Here is a 23571-nt window from a genome sequence, read left to right on the forward strand (position 1 = left end):
GACTGTGGGGTGGCATGGGCTAAGCCTTTTTCAATCCCTTTAGCTCTATGTAAACTGTGTCCTCTTACACTGTATTTTAGCCCATATATTAATTTTGCACATTTGGATTGTTGACAGAGCTACAGAATGCTTTGCAGAGCTACCCAGCGTGTTCCTTCTTTGATCTCAGACTTGGGAAGGGTTGTTGCATAAAATGCAGTATTCGTTCACTGCAGCTGACTTTTTAACATCCACTCATTTGTTTTTAAGTTTGTTTTTTAAAGTATGTTTTTTGTCCTGAGTTAACAGCATTGGAGGCTGAAGGCAACTCTTCAGAACAGGTACAGTCTCAACCCCTGCTGTGGAGAGACTATCTCTATGGATGAAAGAGGTGGTCATTTGCATATCCATTAGGTACTTGGCCTCTCTGCTGAGACTGCCGATGAGCAGTAGGGTGGCTAACTAGTAATGTGTACTTGTGCTTTGTCCAGGCTTTTCTGTGAAGTGCATTGAGACTAGAAAATCATTTGGCATCGGCTGGCAAATGGGTATGGCTGACTTGGTTATTAATCTGTATTTAAAATGGGCCTATCCACAGGTCTGGGTATCCATATGAACTGCATTGCTGAAAGTTATACAGCAACCCTGACTGAAACAGTGACTGGCCAGGCAGCATTACCTGCTGTGCCTGGGAAAAGAGGGCGCTGATAAGGGAACTCTGCCTTTCTGAATATCTTTATGAAATACTTCAGGAATCATCCCCAAACTTAAACTTCTACTGAGAGCATTTAGGACAGTCTGCAGAATTTTATAAGGGGGGGTGGCAGCATGCAGAGCATCCAAGCTTTGGCAGCTCTGGAGTAGGCCTGTGGAGTTTCATATGTAAATTTTACAGAGCTGAGAAGACTGTTGTCCTGAGGCTTCACTGCTGCTATCTAAATGTGACCTTTAATGACTAAAGAGTGACTCTGGATGTTAGTTGAGTATACATTGCACATGAATTGTACAAAACAGCACAAAATATCAGTATTGAGGGATTAGGCTTTCTAAGACCTTTTAATGATGTAAAAGACCCCCATCCCATTAATTTAAAGCTAAGCTGTTTTCCTGTGTCGTCTTTGTCCTGAAAAGCAATGCCCTGAAACCACCCAAACTTTATAATCATCCCTCCTCCTAGACTAAGCTTAGGCTGTTGGTTGGGCTCGAGAGCATCTGTGTCAGGCTTGGCTGCAGCATACATAAGTTCTTGAAGCTGCAAGTAGGTAGTAAATTGAATGTCACAGTGCAGTGGCCCAGTGGTAATAACTCTTCAGGTCCCTGCACAGCACCAGAATGTGCTCCTCTTCCTTCTTGCACTTCTACATCAACAAAATCTGTCATCAAGGCAGATTGTGCTGGCTTCACAGCTTCTTTCTGTGACTGTAAAATGTAAAAGTCTTCCTCCATTGAGCACAAAAATATATGGTTTTAAATATCATTAAAACATGAGTTCCTGCTATCTAATCCCTCTCCTCCTAGCATGTGTGCGCACACATACACAGTCTCTCCCAGGATGTGATATGGCATCAGTAGACTAGACAGAGCAAATGGGCAGTGAAATAGATTCCACAAGGGGAGAAGATCCAGACATCATTGCAAAGATTTGGGAGCAGGATAGAGTGTAGCTGTCCCAAATGTATCTTCATGACTTATGAGTCTTTCCTGGACTGACTCTCTGATAAATTCTCTCCCCTCAGCCCTAACAAGCTGTTATAATTCAGAGATGATTATATTATCTCGTACAGGAAGGATTTTGGTCTCTTGGGGCCTTTCTGTGCTGACAGTTTTGTAGTTTATCATTTTTTCAAACTCCTGTCTTAGAGAGTGAAAGTGAAAAACACACTGTTGCTCAGAGGGGGTCTAATTGCAAATGTTAAATACAGGGATAGCTGTTGTGCTTGCCTAATCGAGGGCTCCTGATGTTGCACCTGATGGAGCTGAACCAGTGTTAGTAGCCATTTGGATATCTTGTAGTATCCCTAAAGACATTAAAAATTTAAGAATTTTGAGGCAGCAAAAAATAAACTGTATACATCACTGAGGGTATGGCTACACTTGAGATTTGCAGCACTGGTGGAGGCTTTCCAGTGCTGCAATTAGTAAGTGTCCACACCTGCAGGGCACATCCAGTGCTGCAACTCCCTGGCTGCAGCGCTGGCCGTACACCTGGGTCTGCATGGGGAATAAGCATTGCAGCGCTGCTCATCAAGTGTGGAGACACACCAGCGCTGTTATTGGCCTCCAGGGTATTAGCAGATATCCCAGAATGCTTTTAACTAAATTACTCTTTGTTTTGTTATGCAGCCTCTCTTTGTTTTGTTGTGAACTCGGAGCTCCAGCTCGTTGCTACTGGAGCTGGTTTTCTAAAAAACCAACACAGCTCCTGTTTGCTGTGATCAATCAAATGAGATAACCCCTGTGAATGAGGCAGGCAGGGAGTGAGTGTTTGCTTGACAGAGAAGATGCAGGCTGTTTGCAATTAAGAGTTAAGACTAAGGGGTCGGAAACATTTTCTGATTTTTTCAAGGCAGGAAGCTAACACACAGTGTTGGCTCCAAAAATCCTCTCTCTCTCTCTCTCTCTCTCTCTCTCTCTCCCCCCACGCTCCCTGTCACACTATGCCCCCCCCCTTTTGAAAAGCACGTTGCTGCCACTTGAATGCTGGGATAGTTGCCCATAATGCATCACTCCCAACAGCGCTGCAAATGTGGCCACACACCAGCGCTGTTCCTACACAGTTGGATGACCAGCGCTGCAACTCGTAAGTGTAGCCATACCCTGAGTTTAACATACTGTACTGACTGTATTACTCTGATTTATATGTAATTCAAACCTTACATTTAAAAAACATTATCTGAAGCTGTTGTAGAGTATCCTGTCTGCCACAGTGGAGCACTGCAGAATCCAGGGGCCTTGCCACAGGATTTAGGTCAAGCTTGCTGCGGAGCACAGAGGATCTGGGGTATAGTCCCTCTTCCTGAAATACTTGACTTACCTCTCAGCTGCTTTGCACATCTGTTTCTAGCTCTCTTCTCACCATGTGTTTTTTGTTGGGTGAATTTCATATGGCGGTGCTTGGAATAGTTATTGTCTCATGTTTCATTGTGCGTAAAATGTTAAATATTTGATGCTGGAAGCTTCAAATGCAAACTGGTTCTTCATTGCACCCAGGTCCTGCTTTCTTAGTTCATACTGGTAACCACTGATATGTGATTGATATGTTTTGAGCTCTTGCATATTGTCTGGCATATCACAGGAGTAATTAATTGAAAATCAGTTGGACAGATGTTTCTTAACTTTCCCCTCTGAATCTCTTCAGCAATTGGTCTGTGCAAAGCAAACCCCCTTCTAGTGATAAAGCCATGTGTGTCATTATGTCAGCACATGAGAGAGGAAAGTGAATACATGCCCCTTGCTAAACACAGGCAGACAGAAAGTTCCTTGTTTGGTGGGACATGTTCACGTACGTACCCTTAAAAGGTGAAGGAGGGAGTTGCCACTTTGGTTATACTTTCCTGTGACACCATTTCATGCACTGCCAAGTACTAAGCAAAGTCTGGTTGAGTTGAGGGTTTGGCATGATGTTTGATGGGAAAATAGTTGCAGTTACTTTCCAGTGTCTGCATGTAATCTTCCCTTTTGCCATGCTCTCCTTGCAGGGCGGGCCCTGTTACCTCTTGGCCCGAATTTAGCATTGCAGATGGCTGTTCATATACAGTCACTGCACAATGCTCCTGTGCAAATAGAATTTATTTCAAATCCCCTCCCTCCCCCCAAAATAAACCCCCATTAGTTTGCAAGATTCCACAGAGATGCCAAAAATACGTGGTCCTCTCTGTTTTCCTAATAATGGCATGATGTGTTTACCTTACACAACACAAGTTTCTAAAGAGCAAAGATGGGCCCCAGAGTGACTAGCTATTTAAAATGCAGTACATCTTATTGCAGGTGTTAGAACCTGTAGCTCCCTGTTCACTGTTGGACGATCATAACAAGCTTGCTGTGGATTAATTTCAGACAAGTTTCCCAAAAAGATCACTGTGTCCTTATAACTTTGACACCTTTACTCAGTTTTAGGTCTAGCCACACTACAGATCCTTGCTATGTTATAATTGTGTGTATGAACACAGTTATTGCACAATGTAAAGTAGTGCACAGATGAAGAATAATAAAAAAATCAATCTTTGTGTAGGTATCCTTGTGGGGTTGCAGCCCTCAGGGCTGACAGAGGGTGAAGAAATGCAGGGCAACAGTCATCATTTTGGGCAGGTCTTCCTGGAAACACAGCTGATGTCCTCTGTGCTGTCCTACGGTGATGAACAGGGAACTACAGGTTCCAACAACTGTAAAAGGAAAGGAAATATGTGGCAACACATGTAATAAACAGGTTTAGGGCCTGGGCCTCTTCTCTCTCTAAACATTGCTGTGGGGCAACCACATCACTTCGCTAATAGACAAACCTAGAGAGAGTTGTCGTCAAAATCAGGTTTTGTTTACACATCCTTTTATTTGTGCTTTGTCGTTAATAGTCCTGTCAACAAGTTATTTTTATTTCATGGTTATTGTGCCATTTTCATTTGCTCTGTTAACTAATGAGCCATGCTGTAAATATCCCCATGCTTTGTTAGTGTTTTCTGATCCTAAGCTAATATTCCTGTTGTAACTTTTAGTGAGCCTCAAAGAAAGTAACCTGTGGGAGATTTGCATGTTTGATCTGTTTCGTTATCCCTGTGAAATCATCATGCTTAAACCTGTCTGCAGAGTTCCTAGTTGCATTCAGTCTTTGTCTTTCCTTTCTTCTAGGACTGAATTTGCCCTAAAAGAAATCATGTCATCTGGAGGAGCTGAAGATGATATCCCTCAGGGAGAGAGGAAAACAGTCACCGACTTTTGTTACCTACTGGATAAATCTAAACAGCTCTTCAATGGCTTAAGGTTAGTGGATTTATAGTGCTACACAAGTGAACAGAAAATTACCCTCTGTCTCCTTAGGGACAACATTGTAACCCAGATGCTGGTGCATGAACAGTGCTGGAGTTTGTACAATATACAGTGTGTACAGCAAACTAGGAGTAAATGGTAATTTCTTGTTTTAAAACAAAATAATTAAAATGTATATGTTGGGGTAGGGAAAGAATCGTGCATGCACACATGTATTATGGTTCTGCATACATTTTTATTCCGAGATGCAGGAACTGAGACCAGTTCCTAGATAAGGCCACTTTATCACTTTTATTGTTGTAAGAATTATTTTCCAGATTCCTACAACAGTGTGCACTCTGGAGTGCTGCACAGCCGCTTCCTGGGCTTCTGAGAAGGATTTACAGCTGTGGAAGGCCACTGCATGTAGTTGGATCCATTCTTTTATATCTCCGTTTACACTGGGCATCTGGTTGTTGCAGACTAAAGGCTGTAGTTTTTTTTCTTGTATTATGGTAGGGCTTAGGACCTGCAACAAAGAATAAGGGACCAACTGCACGAGGCACTGTGTAGACACGTTGCAAAGAAGACAGTCCCTGTATTCACTTATGAGCTGATGCAATTTGTACACAATTGTGAGCTGCTGCTAGTGTATCATATCATAACTATACAGAGCAAGTTACTGTGGTTGCATTGATGTGATGTTAATGTTACTGATGTAGGACTATAGGACTAAAGTGGGAATGTATTAACTCTCCCCTCCAATAGCCTATTGTTAAATAAGACAGCCTACACATTTATAGGTAAGACCGCCTATAAACTTGCATCTGCAAATTCCTTTGCAGAAATCTGTGTGGCTATTTGGGTTTCTTGTGTGTTGCCAGGATGGAAATGACTGACAGTTTGTGGGATTCAGTTCTTTCCTGCTATATAACAAGTGTCTTTGAGTGGGCTTCCTGAATTGACAGTTATAAAAGTGAACTGAGAAATACAGATGCTTGTGGGCTCCTCTCTCCATTCTGGTTCTTTACATGCAGGGACATTATTTTTTTTATAAAAGCAATGATTGGGTGGGGGCGCGAGGGTTGAGTAACTGCATTCCTTACCTTTTGACTTCATTGTGATTTTCCCCCCCTTCCCCTCCATTTGCTTAGATTGTAAGCTCCTTGAGGAAAGGGCTTTCATCTCCTCTCTGTTCTATACATTGCCAAATGCATTGTTGGAGCTCAACAAATGAAGACTAACTTGGCTAGTACAGAAATGCACACTGCCTAAGAAGCTATTAAGTTGCAGATCCAATTTGCACGTGCAGCACTTAGGGTTTTCTATAGTGCCCATCTATTAAAGAATGGGTAAGTATGTCTTAAAACTTGCTGGTGTGGAAATTCCACATGCCTGATTGTTGACTGACCCCAGGGTTCAGAACACTTTTTTAAAGGTGCAGGCAAATTCTAGGAGTCTAGCCTGACTAAACAGACTCATAACAATTGTGCACTTTCACAACATTTCTCTAAATAGATTTTCTTTTTTCCATTAAATGTTGCAGATGTTAGCCACCCAGCGAGTCATAGAGTTTAAGGTCAGAAGAGACTACGAGATCTAGTCTGGCCTCTTCTACATCATAGGTCACTAACACCCTTCAACAACTGAAATTAGACCGAAGTATTACAGTTCACAGGAGCCTAACTATTGTGTACCACAGGTAGAGAACAGAAGAGCCCGAGGAGCACCAATGCCTGTGGCCCCTGCAGTGGGTTATACCCAAATAGTCTGAGCAAGTGATCCACACCCATATGCATGCAGAGAGAGGTTAAAACACCCCAAGGTCACTGCCAATCTGACCTGCAGGGGAAATTCTTTCCTGATCCAACATGGCAATCAGAGAGGTAGTGTGGCCTAATGGCTTGAACATAGAAGCAGAATCTTATCCTAGCTCTGCCATGGGATCCTAGTATGACCTTGGACAAGTCACATCACCTCTCTGTGCCTCAGAGTTCTCCCGCTATAAAAGGAGAGCAATAATATTTCTTTGCCTACCTCCCAGGGGAGTTGTGGTGGCGTATTAGGTAGTGGTTTTTGTGAAGTGCTCTTAAGAAGTGAAGCACTCATTCAGTGCTTCACTTCTTAAGTGTTATAGCTGCAGTATAAAGCTTAAACGGAATCCATGAAAAGCTAGTTACTTATCAGTTTTGTTCTTTCTTTCAGTCAGCTCAGGTAGAAGATGTGTACTGGAGAGTCCGTTTGTGTGCTAGCAATGTATCTTATTGAATCTGTTCAGTTTGCTCCCGATTGCCAAGGTGACTTTCCAAAGTCTGCTTTATATATAGTCTTCTCTCTGCATGTTGTTGGCTGCATCAGTGGCACTAACTGTCTTTCTTACTAAGGCCTTAACTGAAAAGACTTCTAGCTATGCTGTTGAGTAAAAGAGCCTGTCAGGGTTAATGGCTCTGAATTTTGACTTGCCTTTTCATGTCTATTTGCAGTGTTTATTCAGTATAGTATGTGTTTTTTAAAAACAAACCTTCAGCTATTTTCCTTACAAGCGCAAACTACCCCTGCTTCTGCCCCCACTCCCACCCCTCTCCAACAGTAAACCTGGGGCAGTTAGGCAACTGTCTTTTACAAGATCACCTGCATGCTGCCCTGGCACCATTCTAATTTAATAATGTAGCTGACAACCCTGTGGTAAAGAGGTGGCATATGCACTATACTGAAAACACTCTAACATCTTGCAAAGCAGCTCCATTCACCTTGCTCCCAAGAAACTCTGGTATGCACCAGTTCTGAAACATTCGCTAAAAACACTCTGAAGTTGAGCAGGTTGTCTTGCTAATGTGAGATTTGCACATCGTGTACTTCTCAGAAAGAGTTTAGGGCTTGTCTACTTGGAAAGTTAGCATGGAATTAAGTAGGGTGTGAATTTAAATCCCATTACATTGCATACATTGCAAAAAAAGCACCTATTGTGGAATGGGTGTCTACATGGGGGATTAGTGCACAATAGTTATTCTGCTTTAAATTCACATCCTACCATATTCCACATTTCCTTTCCGATGTAAGAAGCCCTTATGTAGCAATCATCCAAATATCAGGAGCATAGATTAATATCACAGGGATGTGAGAGCCACACAGAGGAACCTTCTTCTAAGATGGGTCAGCATCTCTTCTACCGATCTGGCCAGCTGAAGCGCCATTTTGACATATCTGATTAGAGCTGCTGACTGCTGTGCGACTTCTGCCAGGTGGTATCTATAACCCCCTGTTGGATCAGTCTGCTGGCTAGTTCCATCTTCTCGAGTGGCTACTGTTTGCCTGGCACATCAGCAATAAAACACTGTTAGCTCCAACTTACAAGCCAGAAACAAATTTGTTAATGCTTTGTCCTTCTGAGTCAGCATATATAAGTATTGAAGAGTGCTTAACAAATATCAGTGAATTAATCATCACAACACCTATGGGAGCTAAGTATTGTCCTTGTTGGAGGGGGAAAGTGGCACAGGGAGGGTTAAGGGACTTGCTGAAGGCCACTCATTGTGCCTGGGACAGAACCAGAAATAAAACCTAGAGTCCTTGACATCTTGTTCTGTGCAGTTACCACTAACCGAGCACTTCTCGGTCAGTGGGATGCAATGTGGGAAGTGGGTGCCGAGGAAGTAAAGTTGCATGAGCAATGAAATCCTATAGGCCAGGCACTCCCTCTCCCATCTTGCTGCCGTCTCTGCTACCACCACCTTGGCTCTGTGCTTTCACTGATTCCCAATCATATAACAATCTCTCTTTGCTCTCTTCTTCCCTCACACCACCCATTGCTCTGCACTAGGGCTCAGAAATGCATTTGCAAGGAATTGTAGAGCCAATTCTGCAACCACTGAAAGTATTATTCTCCTGCACCTGAACAGGAAACAAGCACCCCTTCACTCCTGCAGACTGATACCCAAAGCAACAGCTCCCAATACTCCATCAACATCTGCCATAACTCTCAAGCTTCAGCACCCAAAAACTACCTGTTGCTTCTTTCTAGGGCCAAGATCCCACAATCAGACTCCAAAGGATTTTTGGATACGGTGGCTTGCAAGATGACCTGAGCCTTTTTTAGGTTGTGGACCCAGACAGGGTGAGAAGTACTACATGAGACTGTACTGCCTCTCTCCTTCTAAAGCAAGTCTTTCTCTGCTTTTTAAAACATTTTTGGGCTACTCTATTAGTGTTGATCCCTTAAACCATTTTGATTAGTATATAAAGCAATCTTCTAATTCTGTGTGCATAAAAGTGAGCTGGGTGAAACTTTAAGGGTCAAGGCTGCAGAGGTTTTTTTTGTTAAAGGCAATAATTGTAGACTGTGATTTAGGCAACATGAATTCAGGAATAATGTCTGTCTCTGGTAGTTGACAATATGCCTTTTGAGCTTGACGTATTTCCAGAGTGAAAGCATGTTGCTAATTGACATCAATATCTGCTGGTTTAAGTGAAAGTTAGGCTGATTGCCTAGGCTGAAGTATGAAGAATTTGTGGCTTCTGCTTCTCTAGTGTGCACTAAAGCAACTGATGTATAGGAGATCTGGGATGTATTTGAAGGTCCAGGTTTTTTTATTGATTGCATTTACGTAGACGTTGAAGTCAAGCATCTTCATCTAAATGTCTTAACTGTTCAGTAGCTGAGGGAAGGGCATTGTGCAAGTCCATGAATGAATCAGGCAGTCATTGCCAACAGGTGCAGCCTGCAAGTTTATGATCAAAATCTTCTAACCGGCCACAGTGGTAAAGAGAGAGTCAGAAAGTTCCCACTAGTAGTCATTTGCAGCACATCTGTTAATTCTACATAGAAAACTATTGAGTTTTGCCTACAGATGGTGTGGGAGGTCAAAAGGGGGCAGGGGGGAGATTGGGCTTCAAATGTCTCACAAGATAAACAATGGCTATGTTTGAAACCTTGCCATGTAGTACATCATCTGGAGGTGACTTTGAGGTTCTTCAAATGAATTGTCCAAAGGGGGAGCCATGAGCTAAGACAGTAGATTGGTGGATTAGACACCTTTTTTTTTTTAAACAGGTAGATGTGGCATGTCTTGCACCTTAAGGAGCAAGATTCTGCAAGGCGACTTGTCACCTCATGTCAGAAGGGGCAAGGTTGGACAGGACCAGCAGCGAGGCTGGGTTGGTCGATCTCATGGTACTAGTGATTATATGCATCGTTTCATTTAGCTGATTGTCGACTATCCTTTGTGAGATGAGATGACCCACACAGGGAGCAATACTCTGCTACAGAGTATCTGTCTGGCTGTGTGGGACCAGGATTTCAGTCACTTAGAAGAAATCCTGAATGTGGCAGTGAGAGAGATGGCCCACTGTTGTCGAAGATGGAAACTTTTAAACCAAGTACCAAAAAGACAGATTCCAGCTGTTTCCATGTAAACCACGAAAAGCCAACATTCAGCTTGACATTTTACTGAATGGCAGAGCTTGACCATGACCTAAAGCGGTGTATTTAGGTGTTACACTGAACCACACCTGGACATTCAAGAACACCTTACCAAGACCTTACTGAAAATAAAGACCAGAAACAACCTGATCAGTATACTAGCTGGTTCAATCTGGGGAGCCAATATGCAGACTCTAAGAAGGTCCAGTGAAACATTTGGTATAAGTCTTACTGAGGCAGTTTTGAGTGCCTACAGGAAGAGATGTTACATGAGCAGCATTGTTCAGGACGACTTGAGCAAATTTATGTTGTTCTGCTGAGATCAGGCAGATTGCAAAGATGGGGGTCCCTTTCAGCAGCAGTTAGAACAAATTAACAAAGCAACATTTGTGCCCCCTAAATCAGATTTAATGGGGTTATGCCTTGAATCTTTCTGGGCCTTCCCCCAACACATTAACAATACACTTAAAATCCCCAAACATGAAGCTAGCCAGGTGGAGTAAAGGGCTGGATGGTGGATTGGAACTGCACTTCTATGCAAATTATCTGGGTTCAGAAGCTAACCCCACTTAGTTGTTGTTTGTTTCTTGGGCCAACGAAACTGAGAATGAGTGCTCTCAGCCCAACCCTGGGGGAAAGCTCCTTGTGCCACTTAACAGGGACCCCTTTAGCCGAATAAATAGCTTCAGAGTGAATCTCAGCCAGTCCTTGCCTAGGATGGTGGCTGACAGTGGACTTCAGGTTCTTCACTTTATACCTTCACCCTAAATGGCTGTCTGCAGTAGCAGAGAATTGCACAACCCAGAGAGGCAATCTTGAATCCTAAGGTGGTGGTTAGTAGTTAAAACACTGGTGAAACAGGAGTCATGAATCCCAAGTTCTGTTCTCTGCTCTGTTAATGACTCCCATGTGACCTTGGGACAAGCCGCTCTTTTGTGTGCCTCAGATAACACACAGGCCACGTTTGAGATTACTTTGTTTTTAAGGGGTTCAGAGTTATTTCCTGCTGGCACAGATTCATTTTCATGCCCAGTACACAGCTAAAGGTCATTGCTCAAGCTAACCTTATCTGTAGAACAAGCCCTGACAAGGGTCAAATCTAGAATTATCCAAAGCAACTAGTAAAAGTTGGAAGCCTTGCTATCTTGTCAAAGGCAGTGAAAGGTGCTTCAGGAATGTTGGTGCCTGTGGGATAGTGGTTCAGGCTCTCTCACTGTGACATGGGCATGCTTGTTCCAGAATGTAGGGAATTCCCTCTGGGCTGATGTTTGTGTGTTAGAAGCTTTGTTATTTCTTAACTCCTTTTGTAGAATCTCTTGAGCAACACTTATCATAGCCACTATTTTCCTGGCAATTCAGTGTCTTACTGGTCTGAGTAATACTATGTGTTGGGGGCTGTATGGACTGCTGATACGCAAACACAGATGGTTAGAAAAGATGTTCTCTTCCCTTTTCTCATAAACTATTGATAATCCTACAATTTGCGTGTGAATTGGATTTCCAAACTCCAAACAAACAGCCTGTGCTGCAAAATATGAATGATAAAGCAAATGGACATGCAAAAGTCCTCACTGACCTTATGCAGCATCCCAAGGAAGCAGACTCTGGTACTGAGAGATCCTGAGTCCCAGGTTTCTCACTTGGCTTCTGGCATCATATGTCCCATCCTGTCATGCTTAGGTCATAGCATGCTTGTGGCTGTAGCCCTTGGACCCTGTAGGGAATAAATCAGAACTTCTTGTGTCTTGGCACTTGAGGAATGTTCAGGCTTAGAACCTGACAGACACTGGGATCTGCTACAGTACCATTAAGTGTCTTCTCTGAAAAAGCCTTTGATGCAGCTACATGTGGTGTTAAATTTCCAGCTGATTGATAGAGGATCAGGATTTTGATACTGTAACTGGTATGCAGGGGGAAAGAATCCTTTCTCACCTAGCTAGATAACAGGAAGTAGAAAAATACCAATGGGTTTGAGCAATCCATGTAAGAGGATGGACTCCAGTCACCAGGCTCAGACTGTTTCTCAAGGTGTTCATTGATTGTATTTGAATATGCCACTGCATGGGTTCATCTGAAGTAAATACACAACGAATGCAGTCTTCCCTTGGACAGAAATCAATCACCATTTCACCCACAGTGCTCCTCTCAGCTGCAGTTCCTGTGGGCATAGGGTTTGTGGTGAAGCATTGCTATAACATATCTCTGTGTGGTACCTCCTGTTGCCGGCCCAGAGGGCCCGAGGGGGGCAACAGTGGGGTTCGTTGCCCGGTGTGCGTCACACTAATTAACACACCAGGGTGGAGAAGCAAACCAAGTTTATTTGAGCCCAAATAAGGTGCAAGGGAAAAATAGCAATCTCAAATCCTGCAGACCCGCACACAGGCGGGGTCCCAGTATTTATACCCCTTTTGTTTCTTTTTATCTGTACTTTTCCACTGTGTAGGGGCTACTTTCTCATGCATATAACTTTGATTACAGCATCTGCTTTTCGCCTATCTTATCTAGTATTGGCTGCATCTAGTGCCAACCGGCCTTGCAGCTGCTAGTAGTCAGCACATAGTACCGGAGGTTACAAAAGTTTAGTAAGGCTAACAAAAGCGCTTCACATAGAGGTACTTTGTTTCACATAGGCCCAGAGCCATCCTTCCGAGTTACCTAGATTTATGCCTAGTGACACCAACACTCCTGAGCAAGTTACTGTCCCCGTCTGGCTTGCCTGGAAAAGGCTTAGTGTCCTACTAATTCCTGATCTCAGCACTGGCTTCTCCCTGTAGGATAATGCATGCATTGGTACATGCCTGACCTGCTGTGTTGATTAAGGTGATGGCTTCTGCTGCTTTGTGGACAAGGGCTTCACCCACACAATGTTTCATGCTGCGGGTTTCCTTCCTGAAAATTCTTCTGGGTGCTCGAGCTGCAGAAAGCCAAGCCTATGGCTGTGTGTTGGCAGCTGTTTCACTCTTTCTGCTGTCAGAATGGTAAGGACCCAGCCTGCCACGTCTCTTTCTTTCTGTAGCATTTCCTTCCTCCCTTCCTGATTCAGTTGCCAAATACAGCATTTGAGAAAAACCTGTTATAAAGGTTGCTGCTCCCAAGTATATTTTATGCTCTTACCAGTGGGTAAGGGAGATGCTTCCTTTTTGTGACTGTAGCTGCTATAATTACTTGTATTTCGGTAGAGCGGGGGCGTGGGGGGGGTATGTTTGTAGCACTTACCTCCCTTAATAAACATCCTTAGCAATGCATTTAAAAACCTGAATTAATTGCAGATGTCCCGGATGCTAGGAAGTGCCTAGCTGTGGGATTGCCAGCCTCTGCATTGCTTCTAGTAGTATCACTTGTTAAATGTTGAGTTCAGTGCTATGGAAAGAGAGATGCTCTCCTGGAGGAGCTTGCAGTCTAGCAATGATGTTTTGCTCACTGTGTGGCCTGAAAGAACGTGATTTACTGGAAGAGATGGTAATATTTTCCTGTTTCGCCCAGAATTCCAGTAATATGTGCACTGCTTTTCAGGGACTCAGGTCAAACCTCCTTTGGTTTTGTTCTATGCTAGCTGGTGTGGCTCTTATATTTCCTCATATTTGCTGTGTAAACGTATTAGGAAGGCAGAGCCCCTCTCCCAAAGCTCACTCTAATGATGGACATGAGACAATACACCAGAGCTACAACAATGTGCGTGTTTGGGGTGGGGAAGGGAATCCAGTGAGGTAGGTGGGCAAGGGTGAGAGAACTAGACGTGTCTAAATTGTGTGCAGAGTGGCTAAGTGTGTACAACTCCCACCCCATGCTGCACGCTGTCTCCACTCCTCTCGGCAACCCCAAAGACATCACCTTGCAAACACTCCACCCCTCGCCTTCATACAGGTCTGTCGCCTCCAAGTTGCTCCTGATGTGGGCCCATCGAAGGCTGTGCTCCCATTTTCCCCTTCCAGCTCATCCTCCTCAAGTCAGCTGGCAGTGTGTCTCGGGAGGAGGGCCCTTTGGTTGTGTGGCGCAGGAGGGTGTGGGTTATAGTACTTCTACTGTCTGAACCCTCCTTCCCCACAAGATTATGGAATCAGGGCCTTGTCAGCCTCTAATCTGGGGTGCTGCACCCGCTCCACTGAAGCAGTGCTGTTGATGTTGCTGGTGCAGTTTCTAGCTCACAGTGGCTTGTTGGTGAGGAGGTTGTGCCCCTTGGGGAGTTACTGCACAGTTCTGGTATCTGGGTATAGGAGGCAAGGGGTGGTCCTGGCTGAGTGACTGTATGATTGTGAACAGACAAGTCCCTTGGGCTTCACCCCCCCCCCTCCCCCCCAGTGTTACACATCATTCTGGAAAGCTTTTCTGTTACATTCAAGTGTAGCTTTTGCTCCTTGCATTGCTGCTGCAGGCCTGCTGAGAATCTCCCTGGATTTTGTGGGTCTTTTACTCAGTCTGAGCCATGTCCCTCTGTGACAGCTTCCACGCGGAGTTAGCCAAAAGGAATATTCCTTAACTCATTTTCAACCAGTGCAACTCTGGCTTCTGTCAGCAATGTGGTTGAAACCGCTGATGGAAAATGAATTATTGAACGCACAAGATGAAGTGCTATACCTCGTAAAGCAGATCATAGCAAGAACTGGGGAAAATTTCCACATGGGGCCTAAAAATTCACCACAATTTTATCCATCATCTGTCCCAGTGCAGTACACGGACCAACAGACTACACTACACCCATAGTGCGTGCCATGCCCCAGGAGCAGTTGTGGGATTTCACTCGTTCCTATTTAGCGTTAGAGATGTCAAAAATCTGAATTTTTAAAAGCGTTGGTTTACCATTAAAATTGGAGGGCTTAGTAGCAAACTCTAGATAATGACTGACTGTCTTTTCTCTGTCCTCTTACTCAATCCCTTCAGCATATTTTGCCCATCCTTCAGTGGTTGGGACACTCCTTTCTTTGCACCATCCATCCCATATGGCAAATCTGTTTGTCACTCCTGCGTCCTGCACCGTGCTTTGGATGGCGTGCATTTCTGGGTTAGGTGCATAGAGGGGTGAAAAGAAGAAGGAGAGTAACAGGTTGTCGTTGATTCCCATTATGCTTTCCCTTTGAGGGCAGTTCCTGACAAAGGCAGCATGAATGATGTGCAGATCACAAGACAACGAATGGGTGGGAGGGTGGTGATGGCAAGAGCTGCTCTTCCCTGCAGAATAGTGTTTGGCTGTGCTGTGGTGGTGTACTGTCACAAATGAAATTTTATTATGTTGTCAGGATGTTATCAAAAGTGCTGGTGTCAGTTTCCATGGAGACCCTCCTTGTTCCCAGGGGAGCCCAGGAATGGCACGGTACCTGGCTATGCCAGCTGTGATTAGGCTCACCTGCTGCTTGAAATGTATATGTGCAGATACACAGGAATTTCTATAAGTAATAGTGGCCCAACATGTACATATTGCAAGGACAGAAGTTTTGTAATAGGCCATTAATCAGAGGGAATCCAAAGCACTGAAGTAACCAGGAAACTTTGGATTTTATAGGACATGTACAAAATAGTGAGGGGTGACGCATAAATTCAGAGTGTTACAAGTAAAGAATGTAGTATGTGAATGCCTGATTTCTTCCTTGTTTAAAGCTACATTTTCCACTCACTTTGTGGTGGATGTGAAATGGCCAAAATAATGTGAAGAGTACTTGGGGGAGGGGAGAAAGAGGGCTGCTTCTAGGATCTCCCCACATTAGCCTCCTGCTTAAACTAACCTGTCATCCTGGCCTGATAAGGCAGAATGCTGCTGCTTGGTCAGCTGGAGCCGGGGGTGGTCACTGCAATAGGTGTGAGGAATATTCTCAGCCCTGGGGAGGATGGGGCCAGGGAATAAAGCAACATCAGGATTGTAGCAAGGGGCTTGCTTTGATGCTCCACAGCTGTTCCTTGACAACTGGGGAGTCTGTGGCTGGAGAGAATGCTTTACAGTTTGGAAGGATTATGATGATTCAGAAAACAAGTGTTAAGATTCATTAAGATTTCCTGAAGCAAACTTGTCCTGTTTATTGCATGAGGTGTCCCGAAGCTCATGCTGCTTCTCGCAGTATTCCTCTTGCACAGTGGATCCTGTGACCATATGGAATCCCCCTCAGACCTGACTCTGTCCACTTGCTTCAGACGTTAGGAGCAGCTAGCTTTGAGTCTGGCAGGACCTGCTTTCTGGCCAGTTCCTGCCTATCTTCTCAGGCATCAGCAGCATCACGATAGCAACAGCTGTTGAAATGGCTTTCCAGGCTGGTAGGGGATCACGCCAATAACTGATTCATTTTGCATAAAATGAGTCAGCCAGTTTCCCTCATGCTGTGTGGGAAATAGAGTTGGCTGATAAGCACAGCAATATTAATTTCCTATCCCACTTGGGGTGCTGTTAAAGAGATTAGACAACAATGTTGCTCCTTTCTGCTGTGGAAATCCCATTCTGCTGCCTTATTCCTTTTTTTATTCCTCTAGAGAGCCTGGCATGATCAGCAAGAGGCTGCATTCCTGTAGCCATCCCTTCCCCTTGTGCCTCCAGGCACAGCTCTGCTCCCGGGAGGGGAGGGAACTTCTTGTAAAATTAGTTATTGCCTATGTAGTGGCAAGGGAGAGGCGATGGGGTTTCCTTCTCATGTTGCAGCAGCCCGTCTTGGGGCATTGCTGGACTCTATTAAAGAACTTTGGTCCTGGGAGATTGCAATTGTCCTTCTTTTTGAAGTTGTTGTTGGGGGTGGGACTTCAGAATGCCTCTGTTTATAGAAGGTGTGATCTGCTATTCACTATGTAGAGTAGGTGAACCAACTTACTGATCTAGGATAGGGTTCTCTGAAAAAATTATTGACCTGATTCAAGAGCAACTAAATGTAATGCCTCCTTGAGTAGCTTCTCATGTGGGCTGTATGCCTGCCTTGAAATTCCACCCTAGGTTTGTGTTGAATGTGTTGATTTCAAGGGGATAGGATATTTTTGTCTTCTTCACGGAGTTCATGCCAAGCTCCTTGTGATACCCTAACAAAGAGCCTTTTGTGAAGGTAGATATTAATGTTGGGAGCATGTCTGGGTAATTTAAAGATTAAAATCCTTATAATGTAGTCAAAAACATGGAAATTCACAGTAAAGGTAGGAAAACCACCTTAACTCTGCCTCCACAGTGTGTCCCATGGAATGTGAATTCTGCCATTTTGTTTCTTGCATGGGTGTCTCCAGTAGTAAGCGTGATGCTGTGTCACCCCACTCACCTTTGTTCTGTTCATAGAAGTGCTGTAGTCTCACAATGTGAGCCAATGAGGGTTGGGTATGGGCATATGCCAGCTGACTCCATTGACTCTCGGATAACTGGTTTGCATATGGAATCATAGGGCCTAAGACTGGGAGGTATTCAACTGCCTCAGTCACCTTGCAGGATTGGGCCCTTGATGAAGAATGGGGAGAGCCATTTGTCTAATCCAAGATTTGAATTGGGTTATTCTTGATTTGCCCTTGCTGCTTATTTTTGGAGACATTGTCATGGCCTCCCAAAATACTTTTGTCACACTAAATCTCAGTGAAATGCAATTTGTGACCCCATCATTCTATCAGACATTCTATGTCCTTTTCTGTAGACTAAGCATTGTGCTCCCAGCCAGTTAGTGTATGTCTGCAACTAGAAGGGTGAATCTCCTTTAGTGCTATGGGGAAGTGGGAAGGGAGGCTCTTGGTGAACTGGCTTTTATAGCCTGTTTTTACAGCAGAAGTTCCCAGGAGGAAACACAGGGCAATTTCTCAGTGCAACCTCTCAATGCAAGCTCTTAAATCCCTTTTGTGTATTAAAAAATGCAGTCTGACATCCACAGAAGCTTTGAATCAAATGGATATTCTCTCTGCCTTGGAATAGAACAGGCTTCAGGAAAATGGGCCTGCCTCTTGTAATTTAGGGAGAGGTCTAGAAACAATTGTTTCGTACCAAAGTTGCCCTTGCACAGCACAAGCTCCAAGGAGATTTGGCTTATGGGACAATCACTGAGCACTGTTTAATTTAATTCCACGGACCATTAACTTCCCATTTCTGACTATAGTAATAATGGCTGCATAACATAGTGTCTAAGGCCTGGTCTACACTGGGCGGGGGGGGCGGGGGTCGATCTAAGATACGCAACTTCAGCTATGTGAATAGCGTAGCTGAAGTTGAAGTACCTTAGCTCGAATTACTTACCCATCCTCACGGCGCGGGATCGACGTCCGCGGCTCCTCTGTCGACTCTGCTGCCGCCACTCGCTCCGGTGGAGTTCCGGAGTCGATGGGAGCGCGTTCGGGGTTCGATATATCGCGTCTAGATGAGACGCGATATATCGAACTCCGAGAAATCGATTGCTACCCGCCGATCCGGCGGGTAGTGAAGACGTACCCTAAGAGTAACCAAACAATGATGCGTGTACCAAAGTCTCCTCTTTTTTGGGCAGAACTGAAGTCTCCGCAGTATGTTCCTGACTGGATAATATTTGGTATCTCATTTAGTATTTGGTGCATATAACTGCTTTTGTTGCAGTTTCTAATCACCTGCTAGAAAGCATAGGAGCTGCAAGAACCCTGCCGTTTCCTTCGGGAGTTGTTTTCAGGGTTACAGTAAATATGTTGAGAGAGTCTTGTGTTTTATTGATGTCAAGAGACCTGACACCTTGTGGTAAAAAGACACATTCACGGAGCTTGGAAAACATGAATTCATTTCCACTCTCTAAATCATGCATCTATACACATGCACGTGTGTCTGCATCTGCACAGACCACCGCCATGTAAACACATTCTGTGAATTCACACGTGGCATTAGCTCCCTCCAGCTGTTGCTGTACTTGCATATTGTGGCAGCCATCCCCTAATTCCAGGCATAGCAGGATGAGGCAAGTACATACATAGTAATATGTTCTATGCATTATAAATGCACAGTCTATAGCAGGGGTAGGCAACCTATGGCACACGTGCCGAAGGCAGCACACAAGCTGATTTTCAGCGGCACTCACGCTACCCAGGTCCTGCCCACTGGTCCAGGGGGGCTCTGCATTTTAATTTAATTTTAAATGAAGCTTCTTAAACATTTTAAAAACCTTATTTACTTGACATAAAACAATAGTTTAGTTATATATTATAGACTTATAGAAAGAGACCTTCTAAAAATGTTAAAATGTATTACTGGCACGCGAAACCTGAAATTAGAGTGAATAAATGAAGACTCGGCACAGCACTTCTGAAAGGTTGCCGACCCCTGGTCTATAGTGATATACTGGTAGCTAAAAGCCTTTGCTGTTGCACGGTTGTAATTCGTAAAGTTGAGTTTAAAAACAACAAAAAAACCAAAAATGACCAAGAACTTAAAATTGGGTGGTAACAGACTGTGAATCTGGTGAAGAATGAATCTGGTGATATTCTGAGCAAAAAAAGCTCGCAACTGTACTTGTAGCTGTTTTCCATCACTTCATGGTGACCCAATAGACATTCTAGACTTCAGAGTGATTTTGGGGGTTATTGTGTATGCTGGTTGTTTGATTTGTGTGTGGGTTGTGTTGTGCTGGGAGAGTTGTGTGCATTTGTGCAGGTGAAAATGAGGAGTGTATATTGCAGTGCAGAGCAGTGTGTGTTTTTGGAGTGGTGGTGTATGGGTGATTTTGAAGAACTGTGGCAGTTCTTTGCTATTAGTCTTTGCTCTGAGGCAAAAATACCTTTTTAGTCCCCAAAAGGCTCTGTCCCAAGGACTGGTGAATGCTAGCTGGCACCAGCCTATCCTCCCCTGCCTCTGATACTAGTGTTGCCTTGTAGATGATATGACATTGCATGGGGTGGGTGATGGTGATGCCAGGCAGTTCAAGGCACCAGATCTCTGCATTCTGTGCCATTCTGTCCCATTCTCAGTCCGTGATAAACTGACCCTTAGCAAATATTCAGGTTGTTGCCCATGTCTGTCTGGGAATTGTTAGTGTTAATGAAATGCCCAGTCTTGTCTATACAGGGGCCAAAGAATTCTATCTGAGTGTAAGGGGTAACAACAGAAGAATGGGTATGGGAATACATGCCTCTTTCTCTGCAGAAACTGCTTCATGAGTTGATGACCTAGTTTAGTCTGGTGTCTCTAGCAAAGTGCCACCTGCCCTAACACTGTAGTGCCAGTAGGAAGTATTAACCCAAGTACCGGCCTGCAGCCTGAACCCAGGTCCTCTTCTGTCTGTATTGCAGCTGGTCTACCCGCAGAGACAGAACATGAATTTACAGGTGTGGACTGGTCATAGAATATCACAAGTCTGTGTTGTGTTTTTTTTTTTTTTTTTAAGAATACAAATGTTAACTTTAAAAAAAACAACCACCCAAACAAAAATCTATCTGAGTTTGCGTCTCACATCCTGGGCTGATGGATGTATTCTGCAATTATTCTGCATTTGTCTGTTGCAGAGATTTGCCTCAGTATGGGCAGAAGCAGTGGCAGTCCTATTTTGGGCGAACCTTTGATGTTTACACTAAACTCTGGAAATTTCAACAGCAGCATAGGTAAGAAAATGCTCCTGAGAACTATCTTCAAATAGTTCTGCAGTGTTCTTTTTGTATTATGGTAGTGCCCAGAGGCCTGGACTGGGGTCCCATTGTGCTCTCCTAGCACAAGGGGAGACAGTCCGTGCCCTGAAGAATTTAAATTAAATTAAACCAAAAAACATTGCATATAATCTTTTCTTTATGTAACTTTAAAAAAAAAACAAAAACAAAAACAACTTTCCAGCCTGCTTACATGCACACTGCCTTAATCTGCTGGGGGTCTCTGCAGTGCACCTGTGTGCCCATGTGGAATGGATGTAATGTCTTGCTGCTGCACAAGCTCTGACCTTACACACCTCACTGTACCCAGCTCTGAGTATTCTCAGGAAGCTGTGACCCTCTTTCACGTTATTTCTGAAACACAATGATCCCTCCAGCTATCACACATTTTTGGTGCTATCGAATCCCTTGTTTTGCAATGTGCCACTTCTAATGTGTGCACATCTCTGCCAGAGCTGGCTTGTAAATGCCATGTTAGAGTATAAAAGTTTCTCTAAGGGCTGTCCACGTAAGTAAGGCAAGCAGGATTTGGTCTTAGAATGGTGTCTTGACTTGAATTTGGATGGGTTGCTGTTCTGGGAAATGCATGGGATATATTAACATTCTCCCTTTTCTCTTGCTTGAAATAGACAAGTACTGGACAATCGATATGGATTGAAGCGGTGGCAGATTGGGGAAATTGCCTCCAAGATTGGGCAGCTGTACTACCATTATTAGTAAGTGAATCTATTGCTGTGCCTGCTGGAGACAAGTGGTGTTGCTCATGCCCCATGCAGAGCACGTGGTGGTAGTTCCAGAACAATTTCATTCCTGAGCCAGCAGTGAAGGATGGGGTTGGGAGGAACCATGTGTACTCTCAAGTGACTGCGCCTTGGTCTACGCTACAGAGTTAGGTTGATGTAAGGCAGCTTATGTAGACCTAATTATGTCAGTGTACACACTACAGCCTTCCTCCGTCCAGTGTAAGTGCCCTCTTACACCCACATAACTCTGCCTCCCTGAGAGATGTAGGGTGTATGTCGGTGTAGTTACACTGCATCACTGATATCGGCTGTTGGCTCTCACTCTTGTCAATTTTGCAGCTCCATACTGGAGCCATGAAATTGACAAGAAAGCCCAGCTGTCACCGGGGTGGGTGAGGGGTTCCAGCTAGAGCCCGGCTGCTCTCCGGGTTCCCTGTTCCCAGTCAGGCTGCGCCCTCTCAGCTTGGAGCACAGGTGCTCCCTGGATCCCCGCTTCTGGTTCCCAGACCAACAGCTGTCCAGGCTCTTAGACCGCCTCACTGCCTCTCTTAAGTGGGTGGAAACACTCCTGGTGAGGACATGCGCCACCAACAGAAAGAGGGTATTGTGGACATGAACCACCATAGTAATTACTGCAGTAGTTGTAAGTCAACCTTACTTAGGTTGACTTATGTTTCTAGTGTAGACATGCCCTCAGGAGTGGTACAAGAAAGCCCCAGGAGGGACCACTCACAGCATTTGTTGCCCAAGAAGATTCATTGCCGAATCAAAAAGTGGATCCCAAAGATGACCCTCATGCCCAAATATTATTCTGCAAGTTTTGTTGACAGTGCTAAAGGTCTGCCTCTTTGACCTCAAGGGTCACTTTAAAGTCTTCCATATCTGTTGCATTGACTTTGCATATTGATTTAGTTACTAGTTTGGGATTTTAAACTGTTGTTCCCCTTAAATCTCCCATGTTAACATATCACCTGTACATATGGGCATGAGCTCCTGACATCTGATCTTTGCTGCTGGCTCCTTCCTTAGACTGTCTGAAATAAAATGGAAGCTCTGGAATCTCCTCCAATCGTGTGCTGGGATTGGGAAACTTCCTTTTTTTAATGTGGCACTCACTTGAGAAGGCGCATGTTTTATCCACTCAATCATCTTGTGTGTCAGTGGCGGGGGTAGGGGTGACAGGACCTTCTACATGGAGCTGTGAGGTAATGTGTTTCTCCCACAGCCTGCGGACATCTGAAACCAGCTATCTGAATGAAGCCTTCTCCTTTTATTCAGCAATTCGACAGAGATCATATTACTCCCAAGTCAATAAAGAGGACAGGTATGACTGTACCAGCATCTTGGGCGCCGCCGCCTCCCCCTCCCCCCCCCCTTTTTTTCTTTTTTTAGGGATTAGAGCAATGAGCAGAAGTAGCCTTGAATTGTAAACTGTGATTAAGGGAAAATAACTTGGGTAAGAGCAGCTCTGCAGAGGAAGTCATTGTTAATCCTAATAACCCTGATTATACGCTTTATTGTAGAACCACCAGCCATGTCTGGAGACTAGAGGGATTAGCGATTGGGTTCAGCAGCAAGGAAGACCTTCAGCTGCTCATCTGTGTCCTTCCCAGCCCTTGTTATCAGTGCTGTCACTGGGAATTACTCGCATAGTGTTCTAGAGCGGGGAGATTAATTTGCTCATGCAGAAGCAAAGTAGAGGAAATAAAGGGACCTATTATTTCTACTTGAAAATTCTCCGAAGTGCAGTGATGTTGGCAGTTTGGCAGCCTTACCACACTTGACTAGGTAATGTGGTCCTCCCCATTCATTAACTATTCCAGAAAGCCCGAGAGGTGTGCTCCTGTGGGGAGCAATCCGGAGCATGGCTCATTCAAAAGGATGCTGCGAGGTGTTGTCTAACACTTCAGGCTCCCAGGCGACTAGGAGGATTCAGTATGA

The 23571-nt window shown here is 44.4% G+C and overlaps 1 protein-coding gene across 4 annotated transcripts in view; it reads left to right on the plus strand.

Moving 5' to 3' along the window:
• SCAI (suppressor of cancer cell invasion) overlaps nt 1-23571 on the plus strand; it is a 92869-nt gene that overhangs the window by 39009 nt on the left and 30289 nt on the right. For 3 of the 4 annotated variants that reach the window (XR_005589933.1, XM_039506719.1, XM_039506720.1), the window contains 4 exons: nt 4822-4953; nt 20750-20845; nt 21517-21603; nt 22856-22954. Coding sequence is in view for 3 of the 4 variants with exons in the window: in XM_039506719.1 (XP_039362653.1) it covers nt 4822-4953; nt 20750-20845; nt 21517-21603; nt 22856-22954 (414 nt within the window). In the remaining variant the exon portion in view is untranslated. Of the gene's footprint in view, nt 1-2885; nt 2981-4821; nt 4954-20749; nt 20846-21516; nt 21604-22855; nt 22955-23571 lie in introns of those variants that run through there. The other variant, XM_039506721.1, reaches the window with a different exon arrangement.

The sequence above is a fragment of the Mauremys reevesii genome, linkage group 19 (genome assembly GCF_016161935.1).
Source record: "Mauremys reevesii isolate NIE-2019 linkage group 19, ASM1616193v1, whole genome shotgun sequence".
In the NCBI taxonomy this organism is placed as follows: Eukaryota; Metazoa; Chordata; order Testudines; family Geoemydidae; genus Mauremys; species Mauremys reevesii.